The 15,449-nt window shown below is 34.3% G+C and overlaps 1 protein-coding gene across 1 annotated transcript in view; it reads right to left on the bottom strand.

Annotated features, from left to right (window-relative positions):
- UNC13C (unc-13 homolog C) overlaps positions 1 to 15,449 on the bottom strand; it is a gene marked incomplete at both ends in the record, with an annotated part of 463,147 nt that overhangs the window by 246,458 nt on the left and 201,240 nt on the right. Inside the window, 3 exons of the mRNA XM_084241221.1 lie at positions 5,674 to 5,837; positions 7,613 to 7,728; positions 9,677 to 9,846. Of these exons, the coding sequence (XP_084097347.1) occupies positions 5,674 to 5,837; positions 7,613 to 7,728; positions 9,677 to 9,846 (450 nt within the window). The remainder of the gene's footprint in view (positions 1 to 5,673; positions 5,838 to 7,612; positions 7,729 to 9,676; positions 9,847 to 15,449) is intronic.

Here is a 15,449-nt window from a genome sequence, read left to right as displayed (position 1 = left end):
TTTATTTTTTAAATAATAGATTTTATTTTTATATTCCCCATACAATTGCAACCCCCCATTTTGACCCCAATCCCTCCCCTCCCACCCCCCACCACCCAAAAAGTGTCTCTGGCTCATAGTTTTTTGTTGATTTTGATTTTCACTTTCTTATAGTTATTCATTTTCCTGGTCCCTTATTTAAGTTTTCTAGATTCCTGCTATGAGTGAGACCATCCAGTATTTTTCTCTTTCTTTCTGGCTTATTTCGCTGAGCATGATCCCTTCCAGCGCCATTCATGTTGCTGCAAATTGCATGTGTTTATCTTTTTTAAATGCTGAGTAATATTCCATGGTGTATATGTACCACATCTTCTTGATCCAGTCATCTATTTTTGGGCATTTGGGCTGTTTCCAAAGCTTAGCTATTGTAAACAGTGCTGCTATAAACATAGGGTATGTGCACCCCTTCTTTAAGCAAGTTTACCACCAGTGCAAGCTTTCTTGTTTCTAAATAGCTCCTTCAAAATTGTTTCCCTTCAAAGGCTGCAGTTCCTATATTACTTAAATTATTCTAAGAGGGGGAAACAGGATTCCAACTACAATTAGCATTTTTACAATGAAGGACTAGGGTCAAAATAAGGGGTGGGGTGCAATTGTATGGGGAATATAACCAAAATGAAAATGCATACATTGTGCAAAAATGAAAAATGATGTAAGAATTATATAAAATATTAATAAAAATAAAATGACTGACTATATTCCTACTGCAAATCATCCCTTTCAAAAGTATCTGTTCAAAAAAAAAATAAGTTAAAAAGAAATACTGTGTATGAAAAAATGTTCAAAACCACTTATCATCAGGAAAATGCAAATCAAAACCACAATAAGATACCACCTTACACCTATGAGAAGGGCCCATATTAAAAACAAAACAAAACAAAAAATACAATAAAAAAAACCAAAAACAACAAATGCTGACAAGGATGTAGTAAAAATCCTTGTCAGTTGATGGGAATGTAAACTGGTCCAGTCACTAGGCAAAGCAGTGTGGAGGATCCTCAAAACACTAAAAATGAATCTACTATATGACCCAGCAATTCCATTCTTAGGAATCTACTCAAACAGAAACACTTATTCAAAAGGAAAACTACACTCTTATGTTTATTGCAGTACTATTTATAATAGCCAAGATATGGTAACAGCCTAAATGCCCCCAAACAGATGAATGGATCAAGATGTGGATCAATAAGTCAGAAGGAAAAAGATAAATATTGGATGGTTTCACTTATATACCGAATATAGAGAAACCAAGGTGTCAGGGAAAAAAAATCAAAATTTACAAGCTGACCCTAGACCTCAGGCATATAGTAGGGGAGAGAAAAGTAGAGGGCCTGAAACACGGGAGAGAGGAGCACAAGGGACTGTGGTGATGAATCACAGGTGATGTGGTGGTGGGAGAATTATGGGGACTATACCCTGAGGGGAGAAATCAAATATTGTCCAAAAATTAACAATGATCTAAGTAAATAATTAAAAATGAAAGTATTACTATTATCTCTAGAAATGTTAAACATTTTCTTATTAAACAAATCAGAAACTTACAAAGATGTATTTTTAAAAATGGATTAATATTAAAATTATTTTACTTTTGCAAAAAAACAGAATATCAAAAAAATTTAACAAATGGATTATCAGGACATGGGAAAAGTTAGGGTAAAATAATTCCAGAAAGATGATTAAATTGACAATTATGAGATAGTTACTATCATGCTTTCAGCAACCACTACATTATCAACCACTAATTCTCAAAATATTATTGGTAAATATGTGGAAATCATGAGTATCTCAAATGACAAAGTTGGTCACAAGTATTTCAAATAATAACCCAAAACTTGCTCTTCATGATGCATCATGATGGGAAAAAAAATTAAACCATTACCTAATATACAAACCATTTCTTGGGCACTTTAATCACACCTATCTTGTGATTTTTCCAAGAATGAAAATGGCTTTGATTCAAATTCCAAAATCAATTATTTTTTAATGAAAGGAAGAGCAGGGTGTTTGGGAAAGAGCACACAGACTGAAATTCTCAGATCATTGGAAGATATTTCACAGAAACAGTAGAAGATAAAAAGACCATATTCCTGATATCAGAAATACACTCAAACAGTATTTGCTCCTGAAAATTCAGATCAGCATGCATTTCAATGGTAAGTACGTATTTAATTCATCTTTCACTAAAGTGGAGCTTGGACATTCAAAGATCACTTTTTGAAACCCTTGGCTAAAAGTACTGTAACTTTATCACTGAGGCTGGATTGCTTGAGCCCAATTATATAGTTTTTGAGTATGAAGACAGTGATGTGGCACAGGAAAGTAATGGGTAAGAGTTAGGGAAATGACAGAAGCTGAAGACTAAGAATGTATAACGAGACTATAGCTGTCTAGCAGTCCTCTGACGCCTCTCCTCATGTGTGCCTGGGTTTGGTTCCTCCATGTCTCTGCTCTTACGTCACCCATGTGTATAACTTTACTGTATTAACTTGTTATTTAATTTCTTCTTCCTCATCCCCCTAGATTAGGTGCTCACTGGAGGGCTATCTTCTTTACCCACATTGTCCTGGATAGGCCCTCACAGTTAATCAGAACAGGATTCCAGCACTTAGAATTTGGACTTCATGAGAGACTACATCTTGACTTCTTACTAACTTCTACATCCTCAGTGCCTAGAAAAGTTCCTGGCACATGGTGAACATATTACACTGTACATAATTCTTAAAGTTATGTATTATTCAATTAAACAGCACTCTTCTTCAGAAGTAACCTACAAACGAAACAGCTAAAAAATACTAGTGGCTTTAAAGTAAACTGTATCCTAGCAGTTCTAGTTCAAATGTGAATTAAATTTAGATGACCAATGCCAAAATATAGGTTGTCAGTTAAACACACCAAGGTTTTTTAAAAAATGACTAAATTCCTAATTCTTTCCCCTATTTTGTTATTATGGAAGCATGACGATAGTCTAACAGAAACACAGCTTTGTGAAAGACAATGTGTTTATTTTCTAATACAAGAAAGAATCATTAAATATTCTAATAAAGTATATTTTCTTGATAAATATCATCTCCAGATGATATTAATGCCTGATATGAAATTCCCTGTATGTTTTCAGAAGTGAAGAGTTGGTCTCTCAGAACATTATCAAGGATATATATATATATATATATATATATATATACTTGCATAAATAAGATAAAAATCAAGGGCTCCTCACATTAAGATGCAAAAGGCTCTATGCCTGAACTCATGAGTTAAGATAATGTGGAATGGAATACTCTTTAAAAGTGCACAGATGCTCATTCTTCCTGTCATAACTTGGTAAATTGCTTTTTTATTGATGGATGGTTGCATCTGCTATGTGGAAACCAAACCTCCAAAGTGTTTGATCAATCACTTATTGAAACAGGAAAACTGCAATCCTGTTCCTCTTTCTCCTAAATGTTCCAAAACAAAAGATATAAGAAAGTCTGTGGTAAAAGGAGAGAGTCTTTACAGTAAGTAGGAGGTAACCTGGAGACGGGGAATTCTGGCATTATTGTTTAGAATATTTACCAGCAAAACAGATTTAGTTTTCCTCTTAGATGAAATGCACAAGAGGAAAATTTAATAATGTACAACCAGACGATGACTTAATACACTTCCCCTTTATTTCTGCACCAATTCAGCTTCAAAAAAGGTAAACTAAATTTTACCTTCTAAACTAAACTACCTTGTGAACTAAAAAGTTAAATAATCCATTTGCCAACAAACTAAACTCCCTTGTGCACTAAAAAGTTAAATAATTCATTGGTCAATAGTAGGTTAAGTTCAACTGCAAAAGCACCATTTTTAAAACATGGTTTAAAGGAATGACAGTTGTATTTCAACCCCTGAGAGAAGAATGTCAATACTCCATACCTTCCCCAAATTAGAAAAATGAGGTACAGGTACGCTCTAAGACATTTAAATACAGCATAAACGGTAAAGAAGAAACCTATAATAGCTTAAACATTTCCGTTGCACTTTGCTTACTTTTGACTACTGAAAACTTCTGACATGCAGAGATAAGCCAAGGTACATTGAGAATAAAAGTAATTCTAAGTAACAATTTCTGCTTCTGATTCACTCAATTACAAATACTCACTGAGTTTCCATCATGCACCTAGAACTTTTTAGAAAGCAGTAATAAAAGGTGACTGCTTGATTCAAGATTTCAGTTTGTAAAGTCTTGGAGAGAAGTCAAGTGTTCCTCTAAGTAACTCTATTGTCACTCCTAAACATGAATTTACATTATATTAACCCTTTGCACTCCGAACCATTCTGGACATTGGCTACCAGGTACTTGACGACGCTACTTTGCGGCGGAAACATGCATTTACAGACCCTTGTATTATTTAGTATAATTTTGGAACCAAGTAACGTATTATAATGATATTGGACTTATATGAATTGGGTGACATCGAGGAATGTATATTTGCAAAAAAAAAAACCAATATTTTATTGTTTATAATTTTGTACAGTATGATAAGTTTTGTAACACTCCCCAATACGCATTGCAGGCTGATTAGTGCATGTTTGACATGTCTGTATAGAGGTCTGTCTGGAGCTCATCTTCACTACCACTTGTGTCATGAGACTCATTCGTGATTGGACGCTTTGCCTAATAAAAATATGAATAAATGCATGGGTTGAAAATTTCTAATTGTTATTACTAACTGACAAGATGATATTTACCAAAATAGCTTTCACCAATTTATTCACTAAGAAAAGAATCACTTTTCCGATTTTCTCCTCGTTAGATCTATGTGCGCTGCTCAAAGCTTCAAACCAAAATGAGCTCAGTTTTGAAAATCTTTTCCTCCAGATGTAGACTTGTTTATTTGTAATTATATATCTCACTATACAGTGTGCGCTATGTTCGAAAACCGACCTTTCTTCTACAAACTCCCCTTATCGCTCTTTTCAAGTGGCGTCGCGAAGTGCTTGGACCGTCGTGAGCACGCATCTCACGTTCTCGTCCGACACAAAACCTGCTGACATTTCTTGTATATATCTTAGTAATTTCACGATATTTTGATTTAATTTCTTGTGCCATTTCAAGATAAAACTTCAGGGAAACATGCATGTCTCAAAAAGTTGCGTTGAAATAACTCAATTCCCCGTAATGTCCCCTGAGAGGGGACATCCGAGTGATATGCTAGAATTCCAATGTCCCCTGAGAGGGGACAGCGGAGTGCAAAGGGTTAACATTGACATAAAATGGACATGTGTATTTTCTCTAAAGAATTAACAACTTATGATCAGCCAATAGATAGTAAACAGAGATGGCATATCTTGGTTGCAATTATTTTTTAGGAATTATGTTGTCAAAGAATATTTTTATTCTGGTAAAATGGTGAATTTTGAATTGCAAAAGCAAAACTGTACTGTACAAAGTTATGTGGGCAAGGAAAATTTTATTTAATAGGGAGCGAGATCTGAACTCAGTCTAAACTCAACCTCATCAAAATAAAAGGGTAGCCAACACCAAACTGGCACATCAAATTTAGTTGTTTTCTTACTCAAAATTTCATTTAAGTTGAATGCTTACCTTTTTTCCTTTAAGTTTCAATAGAGATTTTTTTTAACATATAAATGGTCTACAGTACTTACGTCATAGCTTGATAAATGGATTCAATCCCATAACGCATGGCAAATTCATCAACTATTTCTTGGGAAGCATCATCAAAAAAAACTTTCCAGGCTTCATCCCCTTTGACCTCTGGGATTTTCACTCCACCATTAGATTTCACTTCAGTCAAGTAATGGAACAGATTCTAAAAGTAAGTGGTTTTCAATTGTTCAATAATTCCTCAGAATAGGCCAGAAATATTTAACTGTAACTTTCAGTAAATTACACTTGCATTTGATGTTTCATCAGCATCTATAAGCAATAGGAATTCCTAGGATTTTTATTCTACTTCATCTAAACTTTATGTAAATTCTGCTTTCATTTATGTGTGGGTCTATATACAATCAATGATTCAAATGCTTCACATATACAAAACCATTTTAGGGTAAGTTTTTCCATGTAAATATGCCCATATGCTAGGATATATTCTGCACTTGTGAATTCTGAGTAAATTATAGACTGGATGAGTCATGTAATTTTGCCTATGTTAATAAAGAATCTAGTCATATAATAAAATTAGTAGGCTTTTGCAATAATATGGTAGAAACCAGGCCAATGGACTGTAATGAAAGAAATCACTACTCACAACTCCTTTTTTCATCTCACAAGTTTAGTAACTCCTATGTGGATGCAGTGTGGTACACTGAAGGAACTTTTCTAGGATTTCAGTTACTTTTGGTTCTTAAGCTAAGCATAATACTCTTCATTTGATCCTGAATCTTTTCTGCCCAGCTTTAAGTCCAAGTTGCTTCCCAACTCTGGAAATCAAGCAATTTCTTTTTATTGGTCTGAAAATTTAATCTTAAAAGAATATCACTGGCCAGACTGCAGTTAGGAAATTAAGCCTAGATACTACATTACTTTGTAATATGTAAATGATTTAAATGCAGTACATCATTCTTTCTTTATAAAATGGATATGCAAAAAATTACACACATCACTTTTCATATACATATATATATATGTGTGTGTGTGTGTGTGTGTATATACATGAAAAATCATGTACAAAGAGCCAAAATCGTTTCCGTTATTTTATTCTGTTTTAGAAAGACACAATTCTCTTTGCTATTTTGAATATGGTGAAAGAGGCAATCCTCAGCTTCACCTGGTATTCTCAGATGTAAAGCATCCCCAATAAAGACTCAGGATTATTTGTCTGTGTGTCCACATTGAGACACAAAAGGGAACTGGTGAATCTGTCCTTTGATTCAAATCAGAAGGTCTCTACCTCCTTCCAAGCCAAACAGGCCCTGCCATTGGAGTGACTGTATTCTCTACTATCCTTGGCTGGGTAACTACATTCTGATACTCTCTAACATATGTTTGTAGAAAGGATGGTGAAAATGAAGGAGGGTTCAATGTCTATGAAATCCTTTGTTGTACACAGAAAAAGAGATTGCTGCCTATTATATTGGCTTCCAAAATGTGAGACACATCAGGCATTTTAAGATTTTTATTTATAAGCAATAAGCTTAATTTAAATTCAGTAAAATCTGAGCGCTAACTCAGAGTTGTCCTAAACAGTTGTTATTTGGATTGTCTCCTTGTAAAGTACTGTATATTTAAAATGCTAAGTATGTCATGACTCATTTCTTCAATGAATGCCTTATGAAATCAGGCATTCATGAAAAGAAATGGTAATTCAACTTGGCTTACTTTATTCATATAGTGTTTTTCAATTATTTATAAATGCCTGTGTCATGTGCTTGTTTCTAAACACTCTTTAGAGGACCACTTCTTCCGGTATCATATACATGGGCTACATGATCCTAGCACATCATGTACTTAAGTACAGAGTAAGAAGTATAGGAACAACAGCACAAACCTAATTCAATTGTGTTTTTAAACCAAATATCTTCTTGCACAATCCATAATTAACAACAATTTCTTTTCTAGGTATTATTAAAAAAATTTAATTACCTCATGTAAACATGTATACTGTATATGATATGGAGCAACCTTCTCTTCTCCTTTTATTTCCACATTGATTTTCAACCGAATGGCCCCAGATACAGCTGACTTATCTGTCCGTTTCTCTGAGGAAGCAAAAAGCAATCAGTAACTTATTTTCAACACCCTATTTCTCTTACAAGATCTCAAAAGCTTAAAATAAAGCTTATGGGACTAAAAGGCTTTTTTTTTTTCTAGGTTAGGCTTTATTATTAGGTATCAATGATTCCTCTAAATGCAATTTACATTAATGAGCCTATTGTTTAATTTTTGGTTGTCAAAACGCATTATATGACACTTTAAATTGATAAATTTAATCAAAGAACCCATCATTCTTATATACATATCTGTGCACTTGATCACTTTATGCAATGAAATTATTGGGCAATTCAAAGCAAGACAACTGAAGTATAAACATAACCAGAAATGTATTTAACCTGAAAGTTTCCACTGCACAGGTTCTTTTCTTTCTGTGCTTGAAAATATGAGCCAAATCTCTGCCTAAGAACAACAAAAAATATGCTAATAATTTTCTTTTTCAGTGATTCATAAAGACCTATAATTGACAGTCTGTGTTTAGTTATAGATGTTGGATTAACTGCTTATTTAAATGGAATAAATAGGAAGTCCATTCAGTCAACTAAGGTGTGAATGAATAATGTCCAATATGAAAAAAGCTTTGAAAGAAAAGCAGTGTCACAAAATTTGTAGTGTGATCATAGACAGAGGCCCTACACTTGACACCCAAAATAAAGGAGCAAGAGACCCATTTCACAAATAAAAAATAAGCTGAGACACAAAAGAGTCAGTATTGGAGGCTCTTTTAATTGACCCTCTTTGTAAACATATCTGCTTTTAGCAATAATAGATAAGGTTAAATCAAGAGGGTGCCTTTATTCTTATGGAATGTCTACTTTTTTTTTATTGTTAATATGTAATAGGCCTCTCAGTGTTCATTCTCTCTCTTGGCTACACAGTAGCAATGAGGGCACAAAACAAGAAACAGGGAAAGTGCAAAAGCTTACATGTTGTTTTGCATGGTAATTACCTCTCCATAGACTGAAGGACAGTTTCAGTATGACAGCTAGCATGAATGAACAAAATAAAAGAGGGCAATGATTACAACTGATGTAAACAAGTTTTGTGCCAGTAATGTATAAGTACCAAAACACAATGGCAATTAAAAATCATTTAGATGTGGAGTGCAGAGAAACAAAACAAAGGGTCAAATTAAACCAATAATAAACCCTTCAACTCTGCACAACTGAGGCAACAGAGGGTGAGGGAGTGTGGGTGGGTGTGTGGGAGGGAGTGGGTCCATTGGAACATGGTGGAGGAATACTAGGACATTAGTGGTGGGTATGATGTAAAAATATACATTAGTAGAGGTATAAATCTATAATCCAGAAAGCAGACACAATGAAGTAAACCAACTTTACTTCAATAAACATAATTTGAAAAAAAAATCATGCCAATGAAACTGTCTCAACATTTTTATCATAAGTTCATATATGCACTTGCTTTTGCCAACTAAAGTCTACATTTATACAATTTGAAAGATAGCTAAAATATGTATTTTCTTTATTGAGAATAAAAAAAAAACTTCATAAATTTCATTTTATTAAGTGACCAAAAGGAAAGAAATAAGATTACTAATTGCATTATTTATTATTGACAGTATTACTTGTATCTCACATATTTGGTAAAAGTTTTAAAAGTTATATTTAATTAAATATTGAGAGGGATAACATTTTTCTCCTAAAAGATACCCAGTGCATTAAAGACTTTTCTTTTCATCTCAAATTACATCTTTCAGTAACACTGAATTTGATTATTTGAATTTAATAATACCCTTAGTTTCCAATGAAATTAAGTCCTCAGAATATCACAGAATATTCTACAAAGGGAATGGTTATTTTTACCTACATGACAAAATAATGCTTGCCACATATATACTGAGATTTATGTAAGATTTATAGATATATATTGAAATTTATGTAAGTTTTTTTCAAATAAGCATATAAAGATCATCACCTAAGTTGTACCAGACATCCATTTCTCCACTTAGGGTCCTCACTTCTACAATTGTTTGTCCCAGAAAGTCATCTGACTCTTTTTTAAAATGTTGCTTGACTCTGGATTTAATGTCATCATCTTCATCCCATACTCTGACTTTGATTCGATCTGTGGAGTTATGGCACTCACTGAAAATAAATGTGGATAAGTTAACCATTAATATTACTTTAAGTGTGATTGATGTTATCAACTTAGTTAAAATATACCTAATCCAGAAAAGCATAGTATGTTAAAAAGAAACGAGAGGGCCTCCCCTGGTGGCGCAGTGGTTGAGCGCTGGCTGCAAGGCTGCCCATAGCCTCTGCAGTGCTGGTTCCATCCCTGGCCACAGTCAATGGTCCCACATGGCACAACAGACCTCTCCTGCTGAGCCTGCTGCTTCCCTCAGCAGTGTGTTTCGTCCGGTCTGCCTGTCCTGTTCCCCGCCCTGGTGAGTTCTCTCACCCTCTTGCGCTTCTGACTGTACCCAGTGCTTGTAAAAATAAATCTTTAAAAAAATAAATAAATAATAAAAAGAAATGAGATTCCTCATTGACTCATTTCATCCCAGAACAGGTATCAGGAATATTGAAGGAAAGTTGAATTAAATAATGCTAATAAGGAAATCCTATGTCACTATATCTTATTTCCTTTAATTGAATGAGATATAATCAAATATAGGTCAGAAATCTTGAGGGCATGTAAATCCTGTCACTATATCCTATTCCCTTTAATTGAATGAGATATAATCAAATATAGGTCAGAAATCTTGAGGGCATGTTCTCTATATTTACATTTTACAACATTAATAATTTGTGAAACTTGATTTATTATTTAAAATTATATTACTGTACTAAAAATTTATATGTCACTGACTTTCTTATAAATATTTTATGCATTTAAAAATACATTTTGAGAAAGGATCTATAGTGGCCACCAGATCACCAAATGGACAAATGATACAAAATTTATTTACAAACTCGCGAAGCAATCAACAAATTCAATACAATCCTTGTCAAAATTTCAATGGTGGGCCTCCCTGGTGGTGCAGCGGGTTGAGCATGGTGCTGTGAAGCTGTCTGCAGCCTCTAGAGTGCTAGTTGGATTCTCAGCTGGCCAGGGGGATACCCACATGGCGCAGCAGACCACTCATGTTTTGCCCACTGCTCTCCTCAATGGTGTTTTCGGTCTTTCTGCCTGTTCTGCTTCCTGCTCTGTCTCTGGTGAATTCTCTCACCCCCCAGCACCTCTGGCCTGTACCCCAGTGCTTGTATAAATAAATAAATCTTTTTTTAAAAAAAAAACTTCAATGTCATGCTTCTCAAAAAGACATAAAATCCTAAAATTTGTATGAAATTACAAAAGACCCTATATAGCCAAAGCAATCTCAAGAAAACAAAACTGGACTCATAATGCTCCCTGATTTTAAACTCTATTCTAAGCTGTGGAATCAAAAACAGCATGGTATTGGCATAAAAACATACACACAGATCAGCAGACCAAAACAGAGAGCCCAGAAATAAACCTACACATGTATGATCAATTAATTTATAAAAAGGGAATCAAGAATATACAATGAGGAAATGGAAGTCTCTCTTAAATAAATGGTGGTGGGAAAACTGGACAGAAACTTGCAAAAGTACAAAACTCGATCACTATTTTATATATTATCTACAAAAATGAACTCAAAATGGATTCGAGGATTGACTATTAAGACTTGAAACCAAAAAACTAGAAGAAAACATATGCAGTAAGGTGCTTTACATAAGACTTACATAATACGTCACATAAATATCCAAGATATTTTGGATTTGACTTCAAACACAAAGAGAACTAAAAATAAAAGAAGCCCCTACTGCCACCTTGTCTATAAAATAAATCACTAGAGTTTATAAGTTCTAGGAGATAAAGACCTAATTTGTTTTTTAGCTGCAATAACTACTACAGTAAATGGTGCTGTCTAGATAATAAAGATTAGTAAACATTTCTAACATTATTTAATATAAAATACTCTGCCTCATTTTGAATATTTTGAGACTATGTTATCTAATAAAGGCTGTTTAGCTTGTTAATAATATACACAAATAATATTCTATTGAAGAGAGTAATAACATATACATAAATATGTATACTCACATATAAAACTTTTCCTATCTTTGTACATATGTGCATATATGTGCATATACATATATGTGTATATGCACATATATGCATATACATCATGCATTGTGTATATATTATTTCACACTATATAAACATTACATATATATTATGTAGCAAGAATAGAGACAATACTATCTTTCCAAATTTCTAATAGAAATAGCTTTCTTTGGACCTCCCCTGGTGGCGCAGGCGGTTGAGCACAGCACTGTGAAGCTGTCCACACGCAGCCTCTGCAGCACCAATTCAATACCAGTTAGCTGGCGAGGGTCCTACATGGACTGGCAGACCTCTCGCATTGTGCCTGCTACTCCCCTCAGCAGTGTATTTCGTCAGTCTACCTGTTCTGTTCCCCGCTGTCTCTGGTGAATCCTCTCACCCTCCCGCGCATCTGGCCTGTACCCTGGTTTTTGCATAAATAAATAAATAAATAAAAGAAATAGCTCTCTTCTCTACTAGGTGCAAGTATACCTTCCAAAACATTGCTCACATTTCTATTCAGTTTTGTCATTAATTTGGCTTGCTTTTGTTTTTATTATATTAACTTACTAGGTTCTCATTTACTAGGTCCTGATCCATACATCACCATCAATGAATTCAGTCACCCATTTAGCAGTTATTTATCAAGCAGCTACTAGTACGCTAGACAACACTGAGGTTTAGTGAGGTTAGATAATTCAACCAACCAAACTTTTGCTTTATATAATATCAAAATATATGTTACATGAATGCATTCAGCACTTTAATGTGTTCTTATAAATTTAGTGTGATTTTGCATTCCTCATTGATTCAATTTTTTTCATTTTTAATGAAATAAACATTGAATTTAGAATTTTACTTTTTTTAACTGAAGTAACTATTTAAATATTATAAATTTCAGGTGTGCATCATTAAAATTCAAATCAATGTATATATACTACATTAGGCTCTCCACTGGAAGTCCAGTTCTCTCCCTTGCCATACAATTGACTGATTTTACCTAGTTTACCTATTTCCTTCCCTTCTGGTAACCAATGATTTGTCTTATAGTCCAAAAGTATATTTATTTTTAAAATATTTCTCTATATACCATGTGTGAAATCACAAAGTAATTATTTTCCATCTGGCTTATTTCACTAAGTATTATACCCTCTATGTCCAAATATGCTATTGCAAATGTCAGAATTTCATTTTTGATAGCTGAATAGTATTCCATCATGTGCATATACCACATCTTCTTTACCCATTTTTAAGTCAAAGGATACTTAGATTATCAATTCATGGCTATTGTAATGATGTTGCTGCATACATGGGAGTTTTAAATCTCTTCAAATTAATGTGTTTGTGTTATTTTGGTAAATATCCAGAAATGGGAAAGCTGGATTGTATAGTGTATAGACTTCCAGCCAGATTTCTCTATTGTTATCTTACATTATTAACATTTGTAACAACTAACATTGGACTGTTTTATTTTTCTCATAGGGACTAGTCAGTTCCTATTTTTATTTATCCTTCCCAAAAAAGCTATTTTGAGGAATATTAAAATGTAAGCAATGTTTTCCATTCTGTTTCATTCTTAAACTAAAATAAACCCACATTTTAACCCCCACAGAGTAAAGACACCAGTGGAGCTGCTGTTTCAATGATTGGAAAATATACAAGGATTTTGCAACTCGCAAAAAAGTAGAGTTTAAGATAGTGTGGTAGAGTCATTAAGAGGAAATGTCCAGCTTCCTTCTCTCCCTATGTTCCTCATCTTCTCAAGACTGAAGCCGGACAACTCATATTACCAGACATTCTGTAGCTATGGTGTAGTGTTTGACCTGCACTAAAGCCATATCTGAACTCAAAATTGAGCAAAATGATGAGTGCTATTTTTGTCTCCTTGACAACAATAGTGGAATCTTTAGTAGTTGATGTAAAGTTTTAGGTATTTAGTGCTGAGGAGCAAAGGCATGGATCACTGGAGGCAATGGTATTTTCTTGAAGGAAATACATGATGTAACTGGACTTTGATCCTGCACAGTAGCTTCAGAGGCTTATGCTCTGGACTCTCCAAAAACTCTTGAGCAACCTAATAGTCTATGAAATAATCCTCTTAAGCAAAAAGCAGAGTGAACTCTTGTTTGCAACTAAGTGCACTAACTAATGTAATTTTTAAAGAGTAAAGGGAGCTGTAATAACAGAACTTAAAATGTAGAGGTGACTCTGGAGAAGACGATGGAGGCAAACTGAGGATTTCATTACCTCGGCTGGAAAACCAACGCATTTTGAAATGAAATAGCAAAACAGCTGGTCAAACTGCAGCTTGCCATTGGAATCCTTGGCATCCTGACCACATATCAACTGAATCTTTTTCATTAGTGTGAATGGGAGGAATAAAATTCAGAATGTTGGCAGGTACTTATTAAATCTTGCTGTTTTCAAAAATGTACTACAGTGGAGACACACTTAAGCTGGAGCTAGAGAGTCTGTAAGCAGAGATACAAGGGAACACAGTTATACCAAAAGAGACTCACTCTGCTTGTATCCTACAATATAAATTGACTGAGAGTATCATAATTTGGAACCCTGCAGGGTTGAGAAAAATCCAGCTGCCTCTGTGTCCCAAAATACACCTACATAAGCAGAAGTTTCTAAGTTCAACTTCAAAAAGAGATTAATATCATTGCTCCAGAGCTTTTCAAACACCTTCCTTTGGGAAGAATCTGACAATGAAGGGGAATTGAGTGGTAAAAATCAGATTAATGATGTTGCATTCTCACCCTAGCATACTTATGTTGCAGGGCCTGAAGTAGCAGGCATTTGGTTCAGGGAAAGAACTGGTCAAAACAGAAGAGCCAGGAGTGAAGAGTTAAAATTTCCAGGCTATATGGTTACTCATAAAAGTGTCTTGAAACCTGGTAAATTTTCCAGGTGAAGCATTGTGCCTCAGGTTTGGCTGGTTAGAGCAGCCAACAATTTCTGGTCTTTAAAGTCACAGCAGTAGGAAGTGAGCTTCAACTAGGAATACTATATTCCTGTATTTCCTGGGTTAGTCTCAATTTATAGTATTAGATATATGTCATGCCTTTTATTTTTAGAGCCCTCTTTCAATTACTCTTATTTAGTGCAATAACTTCTTATAGTTTATACATTCATAAATTGGGCAAGAAAGTTCTCACCAGATGTGGGAATAAGGATTTGTCAGATTGGCTAAATAGCTACTTCTATTGTAAGGATTGAGATGTCCCAAGCATAACTCCAGCAGGACTCTATTAGCTATATACTAACAATAGTCATGTATTTCCAACTTTCCCTCTTAGTAAATAAGGTTTAAAAATTGCTATTATTTATCTTCTCCCTTTTCTACAATAATAAATTAGGAGTGTTGAAGGAAGGTGATTTTTCTTTAACATATAGGTCCAAGAATCACAAAGAACCAAGCCTGGAGCTGAATAAGAGACTACTAAAGATCCTATACTGCAAGCTAGATGCAATAACTGGGCATGATTTTGATATAGCCTACCTTGGAAGGGAGAGAAAACATTCATTTCATTCAAAGTAAACACAGAAAAGCCGCATATAAAAGGGGAATAGAAAAGAGATGGAATGTGACAAATACTGTTAGGCT

The sequence above is a fragment of the Talpa europaea genome (genome assembly GCF_964194135.1).
Source record: "Talpa europaea genome assembly, chromosome: 8".
NCBI classification, from domain to species: domain Eukaryota; kingdom Metazoa; phylum Chordata; class Mammalia; order Eulipotyphla; family Talpidae; genus Talpa; species Talpa europaea.
This window is presented reverse-complemented; position numbering and strand designations above follow the sequence as displayed.